This window comes from Neopsephotus bourkii, unplaced genomic scaffold (assembly GCF_033783945.1).
Source record: "Neopsephotus bourkii isolate Nb327-2 ecotype Australia unplaced genomic scaffold, CSIRO-AGI_Nbou_v1 NB_730, whole genome shotgun sequence".
NCBI lineage: Eukaryota > Metazoa > Chordata > Aves > Psittaciformes > Psittacidae > Neopsephotus > Neopsephotus bourkii.
Genome location: NW_026901228.1, coordinates 173,959 through 199,534, shown reverse-complemented (window position 1 = coordinate 199,534; position 25,576 = coordinate 173,959). Strand labels below are relative to the sequence as shown.

The 25,576-nt window shown below is 37.8% G+C and overlaps 1 protein-coding gene across 2 annotated transcripts in view; it reads left to right on the top strand.

Annotated features, from left to right (window-relative positions):
• Positions 1-25,576, top strand: part of TMEM163 (transmembrane protein 163) — a 99,157-nt gene that overhangs the window by 42,387 nt on the left and 31,194 nt on the right. For both annotated transcript variants that reach the window (XM_061354302.1, XM_061354301.1), the window contains 2 exons: positions 14,638-14,681; positions 15,849-15,940. In XM_061354302.1, coding sequence (XP_061210286.1) covers positions 14,638-14,681; positions 15,849-15,940 — 136 coding nt within the window. The remainder of the gene's footprint in view (positions 1-14,637; positions 14,682-15,848; positions 15,941-25,576) is intronic.

The window sequence follows — 25,576 nt, the reverse complement described above, 5'->3', positions numbered from 1 at the left end:
TTTACAATATATTCTTATCTCCTATGTATGCAATCAAATTACCATGAAATGTACTGCCAGGTGAATTTATAGTATTCCAGAACTCACAGTAATTTGCTTTGCATAGTCAATAAAAAGTAGCTTGTTCTTTCCACTTCCCAGAATTCAGCTACTTTTCTCATATGACATTATTTATGTAGTAATGTAGTCTGCTTGTTTGAATGTTGCAATAATATTTCCTGGTTTGACAGTTGACCTTATTGGGGGTAGAGGAAAAAGTGTTTGTTAGACTCTTCTATAACTCCAGTACAAAGATACCTAGATTCTATCCTTGTTCATATTAACTTCAGATAGTTTACATTAGTTTTACGCTGCCAATTTGCGTCTCAGTTTTCTCTTAAAGTGGCCGAGTAAACTTGCTGCAATTTCTTTTCTGTTTGCTGCAAAGCATACTTAACGTTGCAAATGACTCTGACCACTAGGCAGCTGGAAAGAAAAGTTGAGTAAGAGCAATACAGGGAAAACAATGCAATAACTTGTAAACTTGAAAGGGTGTCTTACATCTGAGGGAGGCTGAGAGGTCATCAAAAGCAGTGAATAAGTTAACATAATTCGAGCTGTAATTGAATACAAATACCTATTTTGGCTTGGAAGGCTTTGCAGAAGGAAAATCTTCAACAGGCAGCAGGCAACTGAAATCACTCATGGCAGGGTTGGTGTATCATTGAGGTGCATCAGGCCATGAAAGTTCAAAGCTAAGGAAGGTAAGCAGTAAGTCTGGCATAGTGGGAATAGCGAGCAAGACATCTTTGGCCAGCGTGGAATGTTATCGTAGTGTTAAAATTCTCAACCGTTGCAAAACCTACCAGTTCTGGTAAATTAATCTCGTGTTCAAGGATCAGGATTGGTGACTGCATATGCAGACCACTGGATTCTTTTAAATACAAGTCCAGTATTCTGGTGTTAGGAATTCTAGGTATCTGTTTCTATAAATAAGTAAGTATTCTCAAAGTGATTTACAAATGAAAAAAAAAAAAAAAGATGCATCATTTCTTTATGCATGGAGCCAGAGAATAACTTAGATACTGGCTGATCTCTAAAAGAAGAGCAGATGAGGATCTAAAAATGATGAAAATGTGTGTGTGGGTTTTTTTTTTTTTTCACTTTCAATAATTTGAAGCAATCTTTTTAAAAATACAGTGTTGACATAAAAAATCTTTAAAACTCTTGGTGTCATGGTTGTAAAAGACATGTTAACCCTTTTAAATGTAGCTCCATTTTCAGAAGTGGTACTGGCAGAAAACATGAGACTGTATTTTTATGTTTAGCATTACAGAAAAATTAAGTCAGGATATTTTAGATGGCTCTAAAGATTGTTGGTACTTAGGGTCTTCTACTGACAAGTCATTTTGATTTGCAAGTCAGGTATGTTAGCTCTGCTGTAAACATTTCCTGTATATGGTAACGTAGAAATTTTCTTAGTTTTGAAGCTGTTTCATACTAAGTCTTTATAACAAAAGAAAACAAAGAAGCAACAGCAAAAGCCCTTTGTACGTTAAAAGAACAGGCGTATGCTGCTTGACATACAGGGTTTTATCCTGGGAATACATTTCTAACACTTGTCAAGAGTTTACTGCTTGGAGTAGTTGTGCATGGAACACAAACATAATTGATGTTAGTTTGGATTTTATTGACATAGTTGCATGTTGTAAATAGCAATATACAATTAAGTAATATACTCCTGTCTTATCATCATATTATTTGTGATGCTCCCTGTGCTATTTTTTGTCCAAATAAATAAAACTCATCTCATAGAGAAAGGATTGCAAATTTTACTGTTGCTTTAATCAGAATTAGCAGTAGATTTGTCAAGCCAGTTACTCTAAAATTAGACAGAGGCAAAGTGGTGTGGTATGTCAATCATTTAATGTTTTTTCTTTCAGTTTTGCAACTTAGTGGCCTTCAGGGAAGCTGTTACAATCTTCATAGTCTTGTGAATTGCCGAGTATGATTTCCTATTGCTACCTGTTGCAAAGACTTGAACTGGAAGAAAACTTTTAACAGTTTTAAAATGTTTTTCATAGAAAATGAGCATTGCATTTAGAATTACTGCTTTTAAAAGCTACTAATTAAAGCTAGTTAAAAAAACAGAGCAAAGGAAATTTTCATTTCAGACTCAAATTTCATTGTATTTTTGACTTAATGATAGCACACAGCTATCTTAATATATTGGGTTTGCTCTCAAATTGTTTACTAAGCCTGACTGCAGTGCTGTTTTGTGTGTACAGTGTGTCAGTGTCATCCTTGCCAGAAGAACATCTCCATATTACAGCACTGAAGTAGGACTGATGACAGGCTTCTTCATTGTGGCCTTTAGCAATAGATTAAGATTAGCATTGTCCGAGGAAGAGATTTGTTTGAAGGGCTTGCAATTCCTTTCTACAGTTATATTTATCAGAGAGCTCTCAGGCAGTTGTTTCTCTCCCTTGAAGGTTTGTTTATATTTCAGTCTAGACAGATAGAAAAGATAACACAGAGAATTTCCTTTTCTTTTTTTTTTTCTTTTTTTTCTGGACTTCTGACTTATGTAGCAGAATTGTCTATGTTTTGATGTTAGGAACTCAATCTTTAAATTTGTGTAAGAAGGGTGAATTTCCATTGTTTGGTATTAAAAGAGCATTAATAATCTAGCTCAGACTTGTAAGTTTGATTTAAATTCAAGCAGTTGTGTGAGAAATAAAGTAAGAGTCTGCTATCTTTTAAGTTTGAGCTGAAATATTTGAGCTGAAATCCTACTAACAAAACATACAAAATACTGTTTTTGTTAAAGCATGGATAAAGCATGGCCAGAAAAGAAAGACTCTTCTGGACTTGCACACCTTAAAGTGTATTAGGGAATAGAGAATAGTGAAATTGTTATACAAGAATTAACCAACATGCCTTCCATTGAAGACAATGCTAAAATAAAACTAAATGGATAGCTTTTTCAGAATGTGGGTGCCTGTTTTAAAGATTTATACTTGTATGACTTCCCATCTTCTCTTTTGGGTTTGCAAAATGGCCTTCATTTAGAAGCAGTCACCAGATGTCATTTCCTCTGTGCTTAGAGAACTCAAATAAATGGTGTTATATATATTAGATCATAGTTTCATTATTTATTTTGTGAGCAAACGTCTTTTGTCCCTCAGAGCTCTGATTTGGGTGGAAGTCACTATATTCATCAGTTTGCTTACACACTGTATAGCGATATACGAGCTTGCAATTTCCTTCCTCCTTTATCAATACTTGCAGTTAGCTGGATTATTAGATTACTTTGTGCAAATAAAATAATCCTCCTTTATAGAGATAGGAATGTTAGTTAAATGTCGCTTTGATCAGAACCCATTATACCTGTTCAACATCTTCATCAGTGACATGGACATTGAGATTGAGTGCACCCTCAGCAAGTTTGCTAATGACAAGCTGTGTGGTGTGGTCGACATGTTGGATGGAAGGGATGCCGTAAGGAGTGACCTTGACAGACTTAAGAGGTGGGCCTGTGTGAAACTCCTCAAGTTCAACAAGGCCAAGTGCAAGGTACTGCACATGGGTCAGGGCAGTCCCAAGCACAAATACAGGCTGAGTGGAGACTGGATGGAGAGCAGACTTACAGAGGTGACTTGGAGGTGTTGATTGATGAGAAGGTCAACATAACGCAGCAGCGTGCACTTGCAGCCCAGAAAACAACCATATGCTAGGCGGCATCAAAAGAAGTGTGACCAGCTGGTCAAGGGAAGTGATTCTCCCCTTTCACTCCACTTTTATTAGACACCGCTTGGAGTAGTGCTTCAGCTGTGGGGTCCTCAACATAAGGACATGGATCTGTTGGAGTGATTCCAGAGGAGGCCGTGAAGATGGTCAGAGGGCTGAAGCACCTTTCCTGTGAAGACAGGCTGAGAGAGCTGGGGTTGTTCAGCCTGGAGAAGAGAAGGCTCTGAGGAGACCTCTGAACAGCCTTCCAATGCCTAAAAGGGCCTACAAGAAAGCTGTAAAGGGAGAGCACATGTAATGATAGGACAGTGGGTAGTAGCTTGAAACTCAAATAAGGAAGATTTAGATTAGATATTAGGAAGAAATTCTTTACTGTGAGGGTGGTGAGGCACTGGAACAGGTTGCCCAGAGAAACTGTGGCTACCCCATCCCTGGCAGTGTTGGGCGGAGCTTTGAGCAACCTGGTCTAGTGTAAGGTGTTCCTGCCTGTGGCGGGGGGGGTGGAACTAGATAATCTTGAAGGTCTCTTCCAACCCAAACCATTCTATGATGCAATATGCTGAAATAGGCGATAAAATCTGCCAGTTGGTCTAATTGAATAAACAAGGTAACATTTTCAGTTATGTCTTGCCTTCCAGTTATCTCACCATAGAAATGAGTTTATAGTTTAATCATCCAGGTGATAAACAGCCAGAAACTATCTGACAATAACATAAATGCAAATAAATGTTGATAGTACTGAAATAAAATCAAATAATTAAAGTCCTTGCTGATTCAAAACTACCATAGTCGTTTGGGCTTCTTTTAGGTTTATTAGCAAAATTGACCAGTAGAATTTGTTGTGTAAAATTGTGACAATTTTCCTAATTTACCCTTAGTTCCAGTATAATTTGTCCTTGTTTGAATTTTAGTGCTCTTCAGATATATTACATACAGGAATTCTTGAACATGTAGACCAGTAATGGGTCTGCAAGTAATTTTGCATTTTTAAAACTCCAGATTCTTAGAGTATGGAAATGCTCCTGTGAGGATTTTAGAAGTTTAAGATGCTAAATGACAGGATTTGAACTCTTCACTCATTAAAATTGAAGATTAAATGGGAGGATTTAATGGGGCATAGGATAGCTTATTACCTGTCTGGGAGAACATAGAGGTGTCGTTAGCATGATGCTGAACCCATTTACCTCTAGCCTCCTTTGCATTCACCTTCAGGCTCCTACATACTAAAACAGGCTGCATGTATACAGCTGGAAATGTCCTGTTCCATAGTCATTCGGAATAGCTAAAAGTTTTCACCAAAAAGCAGCTTGACATTGGAATTTGTTGTTTGTTTTTTTTTTTTTAAATGTGTATGTAAAGCCATGTTTTAAAATTTCTCCACTGATTCACTGAAGTATCTGTTATGGTTTGCATTCTTAATCTCACTTTGTAAAAAGAAAGTCTCTGTAATATTGTGCTATATTCTGGCAGCCTGCTTAACTGTATTTGGCAGTTTGTTTTGGTTCTGGTGCAGCTCACTAGCTGTCTAATTAAAATGGGGGGTACCGTGATATGTGTCTTGTCTCTGAAACTGATAGGAATGATGAAAAAGGCTGTGATGATGACTAATTATTTTTCAACGACCAAAGCTTGTCAGTTAAAATCTTATTTGGTTTTCATATTTCTGAAGTCATTAAAATGCTCAGAGAACAAACATTTAATATGAGACTAAATGTCATGAGTGTGAATTTCTTCTGATCTAGTCTTTATGTACCATGTTCCATTCTTTGCATATTGAGGAGAGCTGTGCATGGAGAAATTAATACAGTTCTCTAGTTTTCTTTTTTATTATTTTATTATTATGATAAGGAAAGCCTCTCAAGTCTTTGAACTATTATGCTCCTCTCTTCTGTTGTTCCCACTGATTATAGAGGGTCTCAGTTGTGCCATTAGTCATCGGCTACTGTAGAAAGTTCTGGGGAAAGCATCGGTCCTTGTACACAGAAGAGTGGGTTCCAGAGAAGCAACTTGCGTTCTGCTGTGTGGGGCAGATCCTTGTTGGATTATGGTCTCTGGCTTCCAGGTTAGAGTGGTCATTCCTTGTCCCAGGAACCACTGAACCAGGCTCAGGTGTGGATGGGCCCCAGCTAAGGCAGAAGTCTTAGATTTCTAAATCATAAATGTATGTGCAGAGATTTAGTCTAATTTCATGTATCCTTCTCAAGAACAGCACTGCAGGACTTAACCCTCTGTTAGTTGAGGGAGGAACCAGACAGAAATACCCAGGGAAGAGCAAAGCAAGTATCTTATTTTACTTTCATTCCTTGTGACAGATTTCCTGTTGCTTTTGTGTGGTTTTGGGGGGTAAAAAAATTAAAAAAGGAGACAAATAGTTACACTAGATTTTTGTTTGTTTGTTTTTTGTTAAGGCAGGTATCAGCCTGTCTGTATGTTTTCCTTTACCTGATTTTGTAGTTTTTAATAGATCTTTTTTCATAATTGTCCTGGGTGTCTTCATTATTGGGCAGTTTTTGGTGGACTCAATTTTGGGGGCTTCCAGATTCAGAGCCTTTCAAAGGTATCTAAAACAAAGGGTGCTTAAAATAGTCACCTTTGCATTCATGGGTCTCACTACATTTGTGTTCTGGAGGTTTCAGCAGGACAAAAAAGAACTTATAATAATCCATTGATGGGGGTGCACTAGTCACATCAGTTTCAATAATTATAATTACATTATACTAATACAAGTTAAAGGGCAATACAAAATTATTTTCAATATGAATGTTGGTTCTTTTTCAGCACTTGATGCACTTTTGAAAAACTGTATTTCTGTATGAAAGGAAATCTTTGATTTTCAGAAGTCTGTTGAAATGCTTCTGGTATAAAAATAGAATATCCTACAACTGTTAAGATGTGGAATTGCCATAAATATCACGCAGATCATTTCTAATTGGATTAATTGCTTTTCTAAAAGTTAAGGCAGGGCTTTGAGAAAGTAAAATATCATAGAAGGCAGATCGTAATACTAAACAGTTCATTCAAATAGATTTTCATGGTGCCTGCTGTCACTCTTCACAGAATTACTGTGAAGATGCTTCCGTATGGTATAATGGTTTTCCCTGTGTAATAACATCCTGAAGAGTGGAAGTACTTACCTCACATTTTATAGATAGAAATCCTGAAAAAGGAAGTTTTAAGGGTTTTATTGAAGGTTACGTAGAAAGTATGTTGTGTGAGACTGTGCAAGTCACCCAGACCTAGGTGCCATTTCAAACACTTATACTCTCTCTCCAGAGTCCAGTTGTTCTGGCTATTAAACTTATTCTGGATCCCTGATTTTCAGGTATCTCCTAAGATCCCTTATCGAGTTCTGTTTCCTTACCTGTTAAACAGGGAGACTACTGTAGTTGTTTCGTTTGATTTATTTTTTGAGATATTTATAAATATAGTAGTATGTCTATAATGTCCTCAAAAAATACAACTCTTTTCCACAGACATACTGAATGAAAGAGTTAAAATCCATCAAATCCAATAAAATATATTCTAATTTATTTGGAAAAACTTCTAATTTGGTAAGTACAAAATTTTGCAATTCATTGCTACATCCATTGAGCTGCTTAAATTTTTGCTGAAATTCTAGGAAGAAAAAAATACTTTGGGTCAAAATCTGTATATTGAAGTTCAGCTCCAGTGAAAATATTGTGTGGCAAATCTGTATTGGTTTATAACTAGAAAATTCATCTGTGTTGTATTGTGGATAGCAGATACTAAGTAAGGGTTCTTATAGGTAATGTGGAAAAATGAGAATTTAGCCAGTGCTTTTTTTGGAATTTTTGGTTTTAAATGCTTACCATGGCTAAAATGTGTTTCTTTTCTTGAAATTTAGAGAACACCATGGAGAATCTAACTTGAATAAGACTTAAATTACATTTTTTTTCTTATTATAGAACTATATTTAAGGTACAGGAGAGATGGAATACTTCTAGAAAATCACACAATATGTGGCAAAGCTAACTAAATCCTCTCTTGATCCAAATCCTTCATGTTGTACTTCCATCAGCCAATTTACATGGAACAGAGGTTATACTGTGGTATGATTCAAGGTGTTTAAAACTGTGTTACGTTTGTCTTGAACCTGAAATACCAACCAATGAAATAGTGTTTTTATACACCATGAAGGCTTGTGGTTTGAATCTTTGTAGCATGCCGAGAAATATGTTTTATGATGCTGGACAATTATTTTTGTTTCTCAGAAGTACTTTCAATCTGGACTTGCTCAGTTTTTTTAAGAGCAGCATTAATGTTTTGTTTTAACCCCGTAGATACTGCATAGCTGTTGAAAACACAATTCACAACCAAGTTCAGCTTGAAATAGTGGCATAAAAGTAGGGGGAAGATAACTTAAAAAAATGATGCTGAATTTGGAGGTTTGGTCTCTGGACTTTTTCTGATGTGCTTCATGTAGTCCGAGTTTGGCAAACTTCAAAGTTAAGCATCTTTTAAAAATTAAACCAATAGGCTTTGTATCCACAGTAATGGAGACAGCCTTGTGCTGGGCAGGGTGATGCACATCTCAGTAGTTATGTTTTTTCAAATGTGTTTAGGTTCTAAATAAAAGCTTATTAACAGTACTTTTTTCATATAGATATCAATACCTAGCACAACCAATGCTATTCATGTATTTATTTTCGGTTGTGCTGCAGCTAGCCTGAATCCTTGCATGTAAATTCTATGTCATCTGTGTCATCTGAGCTGTAGCTTGTGTACGAGATTATTCTTTCTGCTTTTGAAAGGATCTCTCCATCTTTCTAACATGACTACTGGACAGGAATTTGCCAAAACTGAAAATAAGGGCAATATTTCAGCTCTTTTATTAACAATTCAAAACCTTCAGTGACGGATAAAAATGCTTAGTTTATGTCCAAGCTGTTACATGTTTAGGGATACACGTATAAAATAAGAAGCTTCCAAGAATCCTTTTAAGTCGGATAAGTATTTACAAACCTTCACCTCAGCCAAATTCCCAAGAATAAATTATTCTGTGTAGAACCTGAATACTTCTCTGGTAGCTTTGCCTCTAGCTGGTAAATCACAGAGGATGGGATAAATTTTGCCTTTGCAGAGTCTCCTGGGTCATTAAATCCAGATAATCTTCACTTGGATAGAGTGAGTTAGAAATCTTTGCCACTGGGCTTTAGAAACAGCTGTTAAGTATGTCTGATATCACTCAACATTTCTGGTCATTGATGGCTTTTTTAGCCAAGGTACTACTTATTCCTTGTCTGTGTCCAGGGCCAAATGGCTTCCTTTGGTTTTGGAACTAGTTTCAGGCTCAGAACTGCAAAACCTGTGGACCGTAGGTATATATAAGCTGCAAAATCTTTCTCGGTTAAGTGTGCAGTTACGGGTATTTGCAACATTCTGGACCCTTTTAGTTGTTGAGTTGGGTCATCAATAATACATAGTTTCATTAAAAGACAATGTCCTTTAATGTCATTGCACTGAGTTATTTGGGTGATTCAAGTGACCCCATTTGAAATATAACAGATTAAGCTATTCACTGTGTTCAGTTACAGAGTTTGCATTGTGTACCCAGAAGGAAAACTAGTATGTTTTGTATAGACCTTCAAGTTTTATTATTCCTATTCTTAAATGCAAATGTATGCATTTAGTATCCTGATAAAGCTCAACTGCAGCTATGACATATGGGCCTTCTTTTAGTTCCTGCCCCCTGGGAAGCCAAAACTCAACAAAAATACCACTTCTTCTTTATTTGGATTCATTTCCATTCTTTTTTTGAGATGATCTTGTTTGAAAACAGAAGGTTGGCACTTGAGAAAGGAAGCATGGGAGTGTGCGAAACAGTGGGATGCCGGACAGGAGGGGTCCTGCTTTCTCCCAGCACTGGCACTGCAGTGCATTGCTCTGTACGTGTGTGTCTGTCATTCAGTGTTTGCTTGTGGTATTTTTTATTACTAGTACGCTCTTGAGGACATGGTTTAGTATGAGGTGTCCCTGCCTATGGCGGGGAGGTAGAAACTTGATGATCTTAAGGTCCTTTCCAACCCTAACTATTCTGTGATTCTCTGGTATGTACATTGTTATTAAATAATAGTCACTTGTTTATGTCAAAGATCTCAGTCCTTTAAAAAAAATGTGAGGAAAAGAGAAAGCTGTTTAATAGTTTTGGTGGGGTTGCACTTACTTTTGGAAGGAAGTGAGCTGTAAATCCTAGGCTCCTTAGCTGTGTTGCTTTTAGAAATCATTTACGTTTAGAAATCAGAGGTTCCAGCCCTGCCTGTAGTCCAGGGGGATACTAGAGACAGACTGGAAAATACAGTAACTGTTCTTTACATGTTGATGCAATTATAAACTGGGAAATGAGCTGAAGATTTTGTATATATAGGGTTGGTCCAGTTTTGCCAATGGCTTTGGGTTAGAAATATGAGTGTGGAAATACGGCATTGATGGATAGCACTGGGTCTCTCCTCATGTAGATTAGAAGCCTGGCAGACTTGTTTCTGACGCATTGGATGTTGAGCAGCCATTTGTAGTTGCTGTGCCGAATGCAGACATTTTGAACATGCGCATAAAAATCCTTTAATTTTGCTCTCCTAAAATTTTGGGGCAGGGAGGAGGTGCCTGGGGAAATGCATGTGTACCTCTTGGTCCTGGTCAGTAGCTTTTTTTACAATTATTAATGGTATTGAAGTCATGTCTTTGCCTTTTCTTTGCCTTCAGTTGTTGTGAGGGAATTTTAGAAAGTATTACTCATTTGGTTTTCTCTTCTTGGAATGGACTTATTTTGAAATATTTGTTGTAACATTAAGTTTTGGTGTTTTGTCAACACTGGGCAATGAAAACAGACTGTATTTCAGTTTCTCTTCTGATTCAGCACAATTTTCAGTTTCTCTTTCTTGTCATTCTGTAAAACCTGCAAGATATGCGTAGTAATTTATGTAGAAATAAACCCAACACTTTCACTGGTGTTCAGATTCCCTGCCTGATTTCTGCTAAGTGCAGGTCATGTACTTTGAAGGTATGATGTTTTATGTCCTGACATCCAGATGTGTCTTTCAAAAAGACTAGTTTCAGAGCAAACATGATGGAGTGATTGTCCCATCAAGAGGAGCTCCATAAAAATAGTTCTCTCTTCTCTGAGTAGGTACGAGATTTTCATGACAGGTGGGGGAGCTGTTTGTATGTACCATCTCTTGTTTATAGCCACACTTATCCCAAACAAATGGGAGACATGGAGGCAGAGTTTATTTCCTGTCCTGTTTCTTGCCTGCTACGTTTGTGCAGAAAGGTACCAGCGTACTCTCTGAATGCAGCGAAGGAGATGATAGGCTCACGGTCACTGCAGGGTCTGTCTCTCCAGGAACACATTTTAGGTGGATCAAAGCTGTTGGGAGCCTAGGTGGCTGAAGAGTTAAACTGAAATGATTTTTAGGGTTAGGGCCCTAATTAAATGATTTTTCTGAGGCACATGGAAATGAATAAAATCCTTAGTTTGTTAAGGGTAGAATGTATGGAAAATGAGGTATTTTTCTTCATTTGGAATCTGTTTGGAATGGGTGTAGGAATTATAGCAAAGTCTGACCTATAGTTTTGGCAAACTTCACAGATTGATGTTGCTGTGCAGGTTGAGGCAGGGATAGATTTGCAGCTTACTGTGCTGGCTCTATTTTTAGTATTTGCTTGCAAGTTCCATTTACAAATGTCAGGAAAATGCATTAGGATTATCTGCTTCATTGTAGAGGTAATAAAACGCTGTCCAATTTAGCCAATAAAATAGCTAAAAGCAGGCTCCCACTGTCGTGGCAGTGTAACTGCTAAGTGTACAGTGGCTCCACAGGATTTTCAGGGTGCCTGTTCTGTTCTTTCCTCATTGCTTGTTTCCCACCATTGTACTTACTGTACTGATTCAATATGAAGATTAACGAAGATTAGTTTTTATTTGGGGGGGGGGTTGGTTTTGTCTTTATTTTTGTTCTCGGGGCTCTTTTATTTTACATCAGAGTCTCATCTGGGAATAACTGAAAATATGTGCTGAGAATAAGGAGGGTGAGGGTTCAGCAAAAGCTCTGTGATCCATTTCCTGCACTGCTGTACATTGATATGCTGATCCTGGAGCACAGCATTGGTTCTGGAGGCATAAGGATCACTGGTTATTCCTTTGCTCAGGGATCTCAAGTGCTTGGATGCTAAGAAGGACTTCCCTAGAAGTCCCTTCAGCTTCAGTGCCTAGAATGGAAGGCAGTCATCATCATTAGAGGATACAGTCAGTCTGTGTCAACCTGTATTGAGTGATATACCCTGTAAGCCAATGGAATAATAGAATGGTTTGGGTTGGAAGAGGCCTTGAAGATAATCTAGTTTCAACTTCCCTGACATGGGCAGGGACACCTTTCACTAAATCAGGTTGCTTAAACCCCATCCACCCTGTCGTTAACCACTGCCAGGGATAGGGCAGCCACAGCTTCTCAGGACCACCTGTTCCAGTGTCTCACTACCCTCAGTGAAGAATTCCCAATCCTTGGTCTAAATCACTCCTCTTCCTTTTTCAAGCCTTTTCTCCTTTCCCTAAAACTAATTGCCCTGTAAAGACTCCCTCTCCAGCTTTCTTCTAGGTTCTTTTAGGCACTGGAAGGCTGTTTTGAGGTCTCCCTGGAACCTTCTCCACGCTCTCAGGAACAACCCCATCTCTTTCAGCCTGTCTTCATAGGAGAGGTGTTCCAACCCTCTGGTCATCTTCATGGCCTCCTCTGGAATCACTCCAACAGGTCCATGTCCTTCTTATGTTGGGGGCCCTGCATCTTTACACAGATCTTCGGGGGGGATCTCACAAGAGCAGAATAGAGGGGCAGGATCACCTCCCTTGACCTGATGGTCATGCTTCTTTTGATGCCGCCCAGTATACGGTTGGTTTCTGGGCTGCAAATGCACATTGCTGGGTAATGTTGATCTTCTCATCAACCAACGGCCCCAAGTCTGTCTCCTCAGGGTATGTAAATAAACAATATAAAAAACCTATTTTTCCAGTGCTAAAATGGTTGTTACTACTTTTATTGTACCCTACAAGTTGTTATTGTAGGGTACCAGACCTTGAAAAGTCTTTCCTCCAGTTGTATTCACTAGCAAAAACGTTTAAGCAGACTTGCAACACTGTTAGTTAATACTTCATTTCTGTTTAAGATAGCTCAGGTTAAACAGATTGTGTGTTAATGCTATGGATATTCACTGTGTCAGAATACAGAAGAATAAACACAGTTCTCTCATGTTAAAACCTTATGCTATAAAGTATGCCATCTGGAGCACTCTTAAGGTGTGGCTGTCTGTATTTCATCACCCTTAGAAATTATATATTCATTTTTAAGGGAATCATAGAGTTAATTTGATTTAAGTTTGGATTAGAGTGGGGAGAAAAGCTGACAATTTAATAAAATCTGAGGAGCTAATTCTGCTACAGAAGCAGGCTAGAAGTAGGAGTATAAATGTGGCTTTGAACTGCAACATATGAAAGCAGTAATGATGGGAATATTGCAAGTATGTGTGTACCTCTGAATGCCCATACCTGTTTTCTTGATGCAGCTTCTGTAGGTTTTGAAACTGTATGCCTCCAAGGAGGCATGCAATTTGGTAGGTAATATATTATTATTGAAGTGTTCAAATTTGTAGCTGGATCACTGGAAGCTAGTATCAGCTTGTCAAGTGTAGCTCTTGCCAGGCAAGTCTGGCCAAGAAATATAGCTTCATTTTTCACCTAGGAGATGAAGTGTGGGAAATCATGATTTAACAATGAGAAGGAGATGTAAATCCGTACTGTTCTTCAACGTTGAGCAAATGGGAATCTAGAAATGAACTTGAATTCTCTACGTGATTTGGCCAACTGTATTAATAAAGTCCAAATATTTGTGATGTCCAGCATACTTGTGGCCACAGTTAGGTCTTAGATCAGGAAGAAAAGGGTTATTTCTTCCAAGATTTTAATTTCTGTTTATCCAGATAAGTGCCACAGAACTGCAGCTTGCTGTTACTGAAAAGAACAGTCAAACCATAGCAGCTCTGTTCTGCCAAGCTGTCCTAATGAGTACTGGAATACTGAAAATTAGATACTGTGCTTGTCAATCTGAGATTGACAAAGTCGTTGATGAGTCTGGTCCTTTTTTTCAGTTCAAGTATTCTTATTTTTACAAAAATGTATTTTTCATAGTAAGTTAGTTAATATCTGTTTATAAAAGAGTAGTAAAATTAATCCTTTTGGGTTTTATCCCAAGCTCTCTTAATACTGGAACTGGAGTGCTGTGTTTTTTATTAAGGGAGCACAGGTTCAGTTAGTCCTTTTCTCACTGGACAGTCTGCAAAACAGAGAAGGCTGGAGCTGCTCAGTGGTTGGGAGCTTGACACAGCCACGATGTTGCTTGTAGCCTGTGAGAGTTCCAGTTAGATGAAGTCCAGCAAGTGGTCTGCTCTGTTGCTGCCTGCTTCTCACCTGGTATTCCTCTGGGCTACTGAAAGGTACCTGCCACAATACCTCCTAGAATTTGGAGATGTGAGATAGTAGAATTAGGTTGCATGGAGTAAAAGTGATGTTAAACTCTGATGGATTTTGAAGCAGTTCTTGGGGCTCTGTGAAATGCCCTTGGTGTTTTTGTCAAAAAGGTGACAGTCAAAAAGTCTGGATAGGCCTTCATAGTTTTCTGTTAGCCAACTCAGGTGGACTTTTATGCCTAGCCGGAGCAGAGGGCAGTTGGATAAATGTTGAGTTTTCTGAGAGTTTGAAGTTATGGTTAGGAGATTCTGATGGGAACTGGGTGATACTAAGCCCATATGTTGAAAATCGTTTTGTAACTTGGATGAGAGAAGAAGAAGAAAGAATACAAAAAAGATTTAAAGTGTTTCTAAATAATATTTCCTTTCCTTTAGCTGTCTCCGTAATGAGATACAGTGCATCATCATTTGGATTTGCTGTAAGTAAAGATACAAATTAAATAGCCTCTTATTTTTTTTTCTTCCCCACCCGCCCTCCCCCACTCATGCCCCCCAACATAGATTACTGTATTTTTCTTGTTAAAAGTTCATGGCAAGGTGTGTGAAGTCAGTGATGGATTAGATAAAATATTGTTGAATTCACACCTTGTAAATGGTAGTAAAGATGCTTTGGTTACACTTTTTCAGTTTCTGACTACTAAGTCTTATGTTAATACCAATGCTTACATCTTGTCATTGATAGATATTATCCACCAGATACGTTTTTTATTTGTTTTGTTCTACAAAATCAGCTTATTTAATTCTGTTATTTAAGCTGAGCCAAATTCTAAAGTTCCCTTCTGAACTCTGTGTATCCCTTTTCCAACTGAAGTCTATGGTAAAACTCTAGTTGACTTTGGGATGACAGCTTTTATCTCCAGTAGCTGCCATGACTTTCTCCATCAGTGACAGAGGAAAGAATTCCTAACGTGAAGTAAAATGACTGGTGTAAAATAATTTGTCTTTTGCTTTCAAATGTGAAGGTTGTATTGACTCTGTAGAAAGTTTGACTTAAGAATGAAAATCCTTACAAGGGACAAGCTGGTTTTTGATGTTACCTGCCATCATGTGTTCATTAATGCAAACATGGCAATTTTGCTGATGACCCAGAATAATATGAAATCTGGATACAGTGGGATTTTGAAAAAAAAGTTAGTATGTGCTTGGTTTAAAACAAAACCTTCTACTGCAGAAAATTAATGACTTTGCCAGAAAAAGAAATGCTTGCCAGGCATTTTCAAGCACTTGTTCTTTTTCTTTTAAGAGTCTTTGCATAAGAATCATATTAGTATTATAACTCTTATGGTGTCACAATGGCAGACTGGTGGGGTTTTCTTTTTTTTTTTTCTTAATTTCTCTGGAGGTGATGGATTACAAATAAAAAATTTTTAATCCCTTGATTGACTTCTTGAGCTCTGAGGTTTATAACTGGGCAATAAAACATGGTGAAGCCGTGAAGATTAATTTAGTAAGTGAAAATTCTGCTTTCATTAGAATTGTTTATTTGAAGCTGCTTTCTGCCTGTGCAGCAGGATAGTAAATGCATTACTACTAGTACAGGGCACGTTTAATGGTCCACAAAACAATTGACTCTGTATCTCTTTCAGTTTGATGCTACACTGGATGTGTTGTCTTCAGCGATTGTTTTGTGGCGTTACAGCAACGCAGCTGCTGTGCATTCTGCGCACAGAGAGTACATGTAAGTACACTTAATTACATTTGGCTTTGGTAGAGGCCTGCAGAGCTTTTGCTGTCAAGCTGTGATGCTATGTATTCCAGAGCTTTGACAAAAAACATTTTGTCATGTCAGCAAGTATCCTTTCCTTCTGCCAACTTACTGTTTGGTCCCAAGCATGCAGGCTTTCCTTAGGCAAACCTCCCTGCGACTGTGATTTTCAGGGTTTTTTATTAGCCAAGATACTAATTGCTATGGATTCACAATTTTTTTTCTTTGCAGCATCTGTATCAAATGAAATGTATTTAAAATCTGTAATGGATTTTAATTTTTTTCTTCATCTTATTCCATTATTCTTACTAGGTTATGTTTTTAAAATTTATGCTTGTATATTTGTGCTTCGCTTAACAACATTGGAATATGAGCCCCTTCTTTTCTGAACGTAAATTGCTTCCATTGCTGGTGATATTATCAGAAGTTGAGATTACAGAACATCTGTGAAGATTGAGCCTGTATTAGTGATAAGATAGCAGGGTGACGCAGTTTATTATAACTGCTGTACAAACAGCCAGACACACCCTTTTTGTTAGAGAACCATCACTGTTTTGGTGAGTAAGAGTGTATCAATATCTGTATATATTATTTATGGAACAAAGTATATGCTTGCAAAGTAAGCATATTTAATGCTTGCTATAGAGCTCCTATGGAAAAAAGTCTTCTAATTTGCAGTGCTGTATTGATCATATTGGAAATTGTATTCTGCTTCAGTGTTCATTGTGCAGCATTTCTGCAGTTAATGCATGTGGTAACTGAGAAGATCAGGTGGAGATTGGCTCAAGAATTATTCACGCTAGTGCATAAAGACGATTTTAATCTCCTACTCAAATGTTGGGTACATCTAGGTGGAGAATTGCAGTACATTTATCTGCTTTGGTTTTGTTCTCTGCTGCCGTTGCTAGCAGTATCCCATCTGGCTTGTTTAAAGATAGTTCATCTATCTCCTGGAATGGACTACTGTTTTGCAATAAAGAAGTCCCTACTACAGGAAGAGAAGCCTGATGAAACTGAGCTACATAACTGGTAGGATCAAGTTAAAAAAAAAACCAAAACAGAAAAAACCCCAAAATAAATAAATAAAAAAACCTACCCCCCCAAAAAAAAAAAAACCAAAAAAACCAACACAAAAAAAGCCACACAGAGTGTGTAAGATTATGTCTTCATAATCCTTCCCTAAAACCCAAGAAAACAGTAAGCAGTATTTTTACATGCATCATACATTAACTCAGGCTCATGCAACAGCTTGTCAGTGCTTTGTGTTCCTTTCTGGCAGGGCTCCATACATAACAGTTTGGAATAAAAGGCCAAAGAAGATTGATGTGACTTTGATTCATAAAAATAAATCCAGAAATGTGTGATTAAAATTAGTCTTCCTGCACAATTTTGGAGATTTTAACAGATATTTCCTGAGTATTTTGCTTTTGTGGGCGTCCACAGAGATTCCTGTCAACATTCAATTAACATATTTTTGAAATCTCCTTCTGTTGAGCTTTTTCAAGTGAACCTTGTAAAGTACTTTATAGAGAAAATAAATCCCAATACAAAAGAAGTAGCACCATATCCCTATGGCTAAGCCAGTAAAGTGAACAAGCAAAGCAGCAGACATATTTTTCTGCTTTTTATGCTCATTTTTAATTTGCTTTCATATAATCCCTCTGCTTTACATAAGGCTAAATTAAGTCAATGAAGTACTTGCCATGCCCTCTAATTGAAGACGGCTAAGGTTGCTCAATGAGATCAGTACTGTGTGAAAGAGTGTTACCATATGCTAGGAATATGAATCAGTGAATAAGCAGTCTGGTTATCCCTCCCTTTCTAGAATCAACAGGAAAATCATCATAGTACAGACAAGTAAAGAGATGGTTGTGTCTCTTAAGGCAGTTCTTAGTGTGTCAGATTTTGGAGGGAGGCACACTTCTAATTTCCTTTTGTGTTTAATCAACGTCTTGCTTGAAGGACTGAATGTAATTATTTTTCTTCTATGCTGGGAAAATGTTGCATGACTCCTCTTGGCTGCTTGCTTACCTTGAAATCTTTGTGCCTATAACCACACCTTATCTTCCATATTCCTTGTTTTGTGCCAGTGCTTCAGTGGAGAACGCTGCTCTCAGACTCCTGGACAGTTTGGTGAAATTTGTGTACATGCTTAGGTCGTGCTGTGTGTTATTCCCATTTCTGTGTGCCTAGCCATACTTTGCCTTAGTGCCGGAGCCTTAGTGCAAAACTTTAGGTTTCTGCAAAAGTATTAACTACTGTTACCAGAATAAGGTGTGCTAGAGTGACTTCAGTTTAGTTGTTTACTTATAGGGCTGTCTTTTATTGGTTTAAATATTGCATTTGTCTGTGTATCCTAACATGTTTGAAAATAATGTGAGCTTCTTACAAAGGCCAAGTGGAATTGCCAGTTACATATTGCAAATTTATAAAACTTCCTGTTTATAAACTTGAAACCAAGATATTAAGCCAAAATCTGTTGAAATTGGTGGAAAGCCTGCCACGGAGGGGCATCATTAGATCAAATCCTAACTGTTGGACATCTTTGAGAGAGAACATAAATATAGAATGAAAAACAAAATGCCAGAAAAAGACACAGATAGTACAGTATGACTCAGATTGTGCCATGAATTAAATACTTACAATAAAACGCTAAGATGCAAAAGAACTGTGTAATCTTACTTAAGATGTAGCCATGTGGAAGCTAGATACGCGATGTTTCATGGGCTGGTACTCAGAATGAACAGTACAAAACTGTTTGCTGTGCCAAGTCCTGCTAAACTGAACCAATACATTTCCATTTGACTTCAGGGGAACTGTAATACTGAAACGATCATGAAAATTTGTCCTGCTGAATTTGATTGAGTTGAATGGGTTTCATTTTTACTAGATCATTTGATTTCTCTCGTTTTCTGGGGCAAGATGAGAAGGTACTCCTTTAGTGTAAATATGACCAGAGTTGCACAGTGTACGTGTTTGTTGATTCTCAAGTGGTTCATATGTAGTAACTGGGAATATATTTTAACTTGCCTCTGCAATTTGCTCTTCTTGAAAACTCTTTACTACTGACGGCCTGAGAAGGTAAAGCTGGCAGGCTTTTCAAGACTTTTATTGATGGGAATTTCTCTTAAGTCATCGTGGAAAGATATATCTGGTTATGTTAAAGGTATGTCTTAAATTATGATAAAATTATGACTTTTTTGTGGGTTTTTTAATTTATTTATATACCAAGTGGCTTTGAAAATATAATGATTTTCAGCAGGATCAGGTGTAAACCACTCTAAGGTTGCAGGCCATATGAAACTTTATTCTGCCTAGCTGGCTCATTAATGAAAGGGTATGTAGGAGTAGGATGAATATTTGATGTGTTTTGGTACTTTTCAGATAGTTTTGCACTTCACCATCTTTTTATTTTGGCTGTCAAATAAAGAGGGTAAAACTAGGTTAATACATTTTCATGTATTTTTAGTAGACCTGTTGCAAGAATTGTAGGCCTTGAGGCAAGGCAAGAATTGGGAAGGCCTGCTGGTTATCTGGGAAGAGAATCAGAGTACATAGTTCACAAGCGCTTGATTTGCTCAGTGTGATCTGCTGCGTTGCAAGTTAACATGCAGGAAGCTTTGAGGTGTTGAATTAATCTTCAACAAAACAATGATCAAGAAATCCAGGAAAGGAGTGCTGAAATAACTTGAAAAATAATTTTGAATCTCCACAGAAGATGAAAACTTACAACAGAAATAAATTTTTTGCAATTCCCTACTTTTCTTCATACGAGCAGAAACTAAGAGGAAGGAACTGATAAACTAGAGACTTTAAAAATGCAGTAGACCCAGTACTTGTGCACCTCAGGCCAGGTACAGTCTATTACTTCGTTGTAAGAGTTTTGTGCAGTGCTGTGCCATAGAATGGCTGGGCTTGGCAGGCACCTCTGGAGGTCACCAGTCCAATCCATGCTCAAAGCAGGATCAATTAGAGCAGGTTATCAGGTTAAAAGTATGAATTCAGTCTTCTGTTTTGTTTTGAACATTGATTTGTTCATTGAACAATGATTTGAACATTAAACAAACACTGAACCATTCAAGATGTGCAGAGAAATCTGAATGCTCCCCATTATCAGAGTACAAATACTCCTGAATATTCTGTTCTATAGTAAATCTTTAGCAACATAATAGTTTATTGGACTGCTGAAGCAAATCAAAATTCTGTTGTAGAAAGAAATGTATTAAAACTGATGTGGTAACTGTCATGTGCATAAATAAACCCAGTAAATAGCAGTAGAAGTAATTTTTTAGTAGAAGACTGAAGCAATAGGGACCTGGAAAAACATCTCACAAGAGGCTGAACTAGTGAATAGCTGTACAAAGTTCAGCTCTCTTTGATCTGAGAAATTGAGGAGTGAAGCAATTAAATTGGAGTTCTGGAACTGTGTGTGAGGACAAAGTGAGAAATACCACTAAAAAAGGAAAGATTGAGAAAACAGAATACAAGCTTCAGACACACAACCTTGTGAAAAATCTGGAAAAGATGGAGCTTTTTATAGGTGGTTGGAAGGATCTCAAAGCTGTGAATTTGATTCCTTCTGCTCAGGAAAGCAGGATTTTGCGCAGGTTATGTTAATAGAATTAGTTGGCAGCCTTCTCAGATAGATGAAGTGGGTTACTGCTACTTCTCAAGCTATAAAGAAATATCCCTATTGCTACATTACAGAGCTACAGTCTTGCATTTCTGTACCATGTAGCACAGGACTATTGCTGGACTGAATTACCTACTTTTGCTTATAGGATCCCTTGCACCTATGTTTTTTTGGTGACTGGGATTGGTCTGAACTTGTATGTTCATATTGCAAAAACATAACTTTGTACGTCATATTTAACATAGTGATTCTTGGCAATTGTATTTGGTATTACTTTGGTGATGGTACTAAGTTAAATTCTGTGGTTCCTAAGAGCCAGTCTGTCAGCATCTTTCTTTCCAGTCAACATTTTTCTTTCCAGTGCCAGAGTAAATGGGAAACCTTACTCACACTCTTATGCCAAGACAGAAAGCTCCCATTTCTTTCACTCTTTGTTGGTTTTGGTGGTTTTGTTGTTGTTGTTTTGTTTGTTTGGTGGTTGTTGTTTTTATTGCCTATGGCAGACTCCAGCTAATCTTTCTTTTATTACTGTAATAAGAAAATTAAATTGTATCATGGGCAAATAATTTCTAATGAACTCATGGTGCTCTATGTTGCCATGACATAATACATCATGAATACAGGTGTATTTTTTCCTTACATTGGTGAAGCTGTCATCCAAAACATTGGCAGTAATATTAAAATAAGAAGAACTAGGTGGAGTCTTCTGTGTGGCAGACATAGGTGCATGTGTCTGTCATACCTGCACCTGCTGCTGAGAAAGCTTTTTGCCAGGAAAAAATAGTCATTCCTATCCTAAAATAGGAGAAAATAGCCATTCCATATCCTAAAGGGGGCCTACAAGAACACTGGAGAGGGACTTTTTCTAAAAGCAAGTAGTGGTAGGACAAGGGGAAATGGCTTTAAACTGAAAGAGGGTAGATTTAGATTAGATAAAAGGAAGAAGTTCTTTACTGTGAGGGTGGTGAGACACTGGAACAGGTTGTCCTCAGAAGCTGTAGCTCCTCCATCCCTGAAATGTTCAAGGCTAGGTTGGACAGGGCTTTGAGCAACCTGATCTAGTAGAAGGTGTCCCTGCCTATGGTAGGAGTTTTGGAACTAGGTGGTCTTTAAGGTCCCTTCTAACCCCAACCATTCTATGATTCTATGATCCTTGGTGGGGCAGTGTCTGAATCTGGTATGCTGTTTCTTCGTAGTTAAGGTGACACTTTACCTGGAACAGTAGGTGGCGTCAGTTATTCTGCTCATCTATTTGTTTTGCATATCTTTGCTCACCTTATGCTAGATTTAAAAACAGCAGGTTAAGAATTGGGAATGTCTTGCAGTCTTTGCAGCTTTGTAATTAGCCATTATCTTAAAACTTTCTATGTGTCTGTAATTCACTTTCATCTCTATGCATTATATGTCTGCTGTGGCAGCTGGATTTGATAGTCAGAATGATGAACCCATTGGCCAAGTGAAAAATGCCTTCCCTGAAGCTTTATTTCTTGACAAATTCTTAAATTATGGGGAGAATGAACTGGTATTCTCATCAGTTTTGACATCCAAAGGAACACAATGAGAGCTTAATCCAAGAATTTCTAACTTAGTTTGAGCTAAAAATAATCTCTTGAGGGATGGAGTAAATCAGAAATCTGTCTTATAATTAGCATGTTGGATGCAACAATTAGAAAACCTCTTGCATCTTTTACTACCCTACCCTGATGTTTAGTTAAGATCAATGATAAAGATGTACATCTTATTTCTAATCTATGTGTATATATATATATATGTATAGCTTCAATATATAAGCACTCAGCATTATTGTGTCTTTTTTTCTGTCTGATGAAAGAACCAGGCTGTGGTTCATTGGGGTTCTCAGCTGTTGAACAACTCTAGGAATATACTATGTGGATATCTCTATATAAAGATTGCCCATTACTTAAGGATATGCAATGAAAAAAGGAAGGAAAGGAGGAAACAAGTATATTCTGACCCTTTCCTAGGACTTCATGCACCAGTGAAGCTTTCAGCTATTTAACAGTATGACATGGGAATTAGGCTATTTAAAAACATTTTATAAAGCATATTAATGATACCATTATACAATTTTATATATACATATATATTATAATTTTATCATACCTGGTGACTACAACATTATCAGTGTACCAATACCTTTCCTTGGTTGCTTGATAGCCTCCTGGCTACATCTCTCAGTTATCTTTTCACAGACTATGCCCTACTTTGAGTTTTTAATTGTAAGTAGCCTCTTCAGGTAAGTGGGCAGTGCAGTAAGCAGGCATATTACTGTTTCAAGTGCTGCCACATGGACATTTATCAAGCAGAAGGGTACAGCTTTGAACAGTTTTTCTTTTATAACCTTACATCTTAGGCATGTGACCTTTGAAGGAGCCTAGACAAGTGATTAGAAATCCTTGCCAGTTGCTTAGTTACCTTCTTTCTGGAAGTTAGACTGAATTAAACAGCAATAATAAAATCATCTGTGCAACTCTGTATGGTAAGTACACACCATTCTGAATTGAATATACCTGAAGGAGCTGCCCTTTGCTGTGATATTCCTTTTGTCTTGTGGATGAATATTCCTTTGACACCTTGTTCTCTCTTTACTTACTGGCAGGATTCATTTTTAGAAGACAGAGGAAATCGTTATGTACATGGTATCCTTCAGTTGCTAGGGAAAAGTGATGCACTGCTTCATGAATGATACCTTACTGCTTTGCACTACATTATCTCTTCAATCTGCAAATCTACTTTTACTCTGTAGTCTCTTGTCCAGTTGCTTATAGTCTTAATACATTGCACTCCAGGGGCTTTCCTCTTGCCAGTGATTTTTGTTTTGAGTGTGTTGTGGTTTAAGCCCAGCCAGTAACTCAAAATCATGTAGCCACACACTCACTCCCCTCCTTCTTTCTCCTCCCACTCCCAAAGGGATGGGGAGGAGAATCGAAAGAATGTGTCTCCCACGGGTTGAGATAAGAACAGTCCAGTAACTAAGGTATAACACAAACCACTACTGCTAACACCAATAATAATAATGGTAAGGGGAATAACAAGGGAAGAGAATAAAACCGCTCACCACCCACTGACCAATACCCACCGACCTGAGCAGCGATCTGGACCTTTTGGGTAACTGCCTCCAGTTTATATACTGTGCATGACATGCTGTGCTATGGAATACCCCTTTGGCTAGTTTGGGTCAGGTGTCTTGTCTCTGCTTCCTCCTGGCTTCCTGTGCCCCTCCTCACTGGCAGGGCATGAGACTGAGACGTCCTTGATCAGAGTAACCATTACTTAGCAAGACCTGGAAACATTGGTATGTTACCAGTGTTGTTCCCAGGCTGAAGGTCAAAAACACAGCACTGCACTAGCTAAGGAGAAAAAATGACTGCTATGCTGAATCCAGGACAGAAGCTAACCATTTGAACTGCCCTTTATTACTACCCTGTGCAAATTCTGTAAGAAGCCATCACCACTGCCACCTCCTGCAGAGCCATGTCAGTGTGTTTACTGGGCAAAGGTGGGGAGTTAGTGGCTGCTGAGTTTGTGTAAGGTCTTTCTTCTTACTGAGAATGTGATGACAGGTGAGACCCTAGACAGAGTGAGCCCCTCCTTCCAAAGTAATAGTAACCCTTTTTTCTGTCTTGCTTATGTTCAGGTGACACCACTTGAGAATATTTACACCAGGGTTTAGTCGACGGGCAGCCTCATGGAAGTTATATTGAGTATTTGTGTATTACATTTAGGCATGCAATATGGGGATTGTGATATATCCTACTCTTGCACCCAAAGATTAAAAGAATTAGAAACCACCATTTACAGAAGGGAATGGCTGCCAGATTAGGTCTGGCTCTTCTTTCTTTTCCTCTGATTCAAATAAGAGAGTGTACTGATCTGTATGGTTATGCAGAATATATTCTCTTTTGGTTCATAGAGTTAACCCCTCTCCCCAGATTTTCAGTATTAGTACTGTATTTAAATTTTCATTTGCAGATTGACTCTGCTTTACTGATTAGCCTGACTAAATGAACATTGTCTATTCAGGTAGGGTTGAATGAAAAGAATCCTCTCAATTCAGACCCAGTATACCAGTCACACTGAAAAAACTGGGAATAGTTTTATCTATGCCATACGTAGGAAAGACACTTGAAGCACAGATGGCAAAATCCACAGCTACGCACAGTTCAGGGAACACTTCTGTGGCTGGAGGAAAAACTCTTTTGTGATGAGTGAATGGAATAGCTAAGTGATCTGGAAAAATGTCAAATGCATGGAGATAGTTTCTCAGCTATTTGCAGTTTGTAGGCTATCTCTGCAGGCCTTGTTTAGTTCTCAGCTACCTGGAATTGGTCTTCATGTGGCACATGCATGTCTCTCCTACCCAGTGGAGCACAGTGCAGTCTGCAAAATAAGTGTACACCTATGCTTGGATATCTGCTTTATAGAAGGAGAAATATAGTTTATTTTTAACCACACTGAAAATTTCAAAGTCATTATTTCTTCTGAAGTATTTAGCTGAAATACTACATCCAAGTACAGAGCTGGATAGCAATTTTAGTGGTGCATCATTTCTCCATAAATCCATCATCATTTCTCCATAAATCCATTATCCTGTATTCAGGCAAAAGTGAAGCAGTCATAAACTTTGCTCTTATTCAGGCAGACATGCATGCATGCATGCATATATTTATGCATGCACACACACAATATCCTCACATATAGAATTTATATTAAATATTAAATAGTAAATGTATATATTTATACATTCTAAAATCTGTTTCTAAATGTGTGGCATCTGTAGACTTGGCAATGATTTTACTGAAGCTAGATCCAAAATCTATTTAATTTATGAAATCCTTTTCCTTCAGTGGTAATTGATTAGGCAGTATTTGTGTATATTGCATAGTATTTACACAACATATCTATAAAAAATCAGGGATATGGTGTTCTGTACTGGAATTTTATAATCACCATAA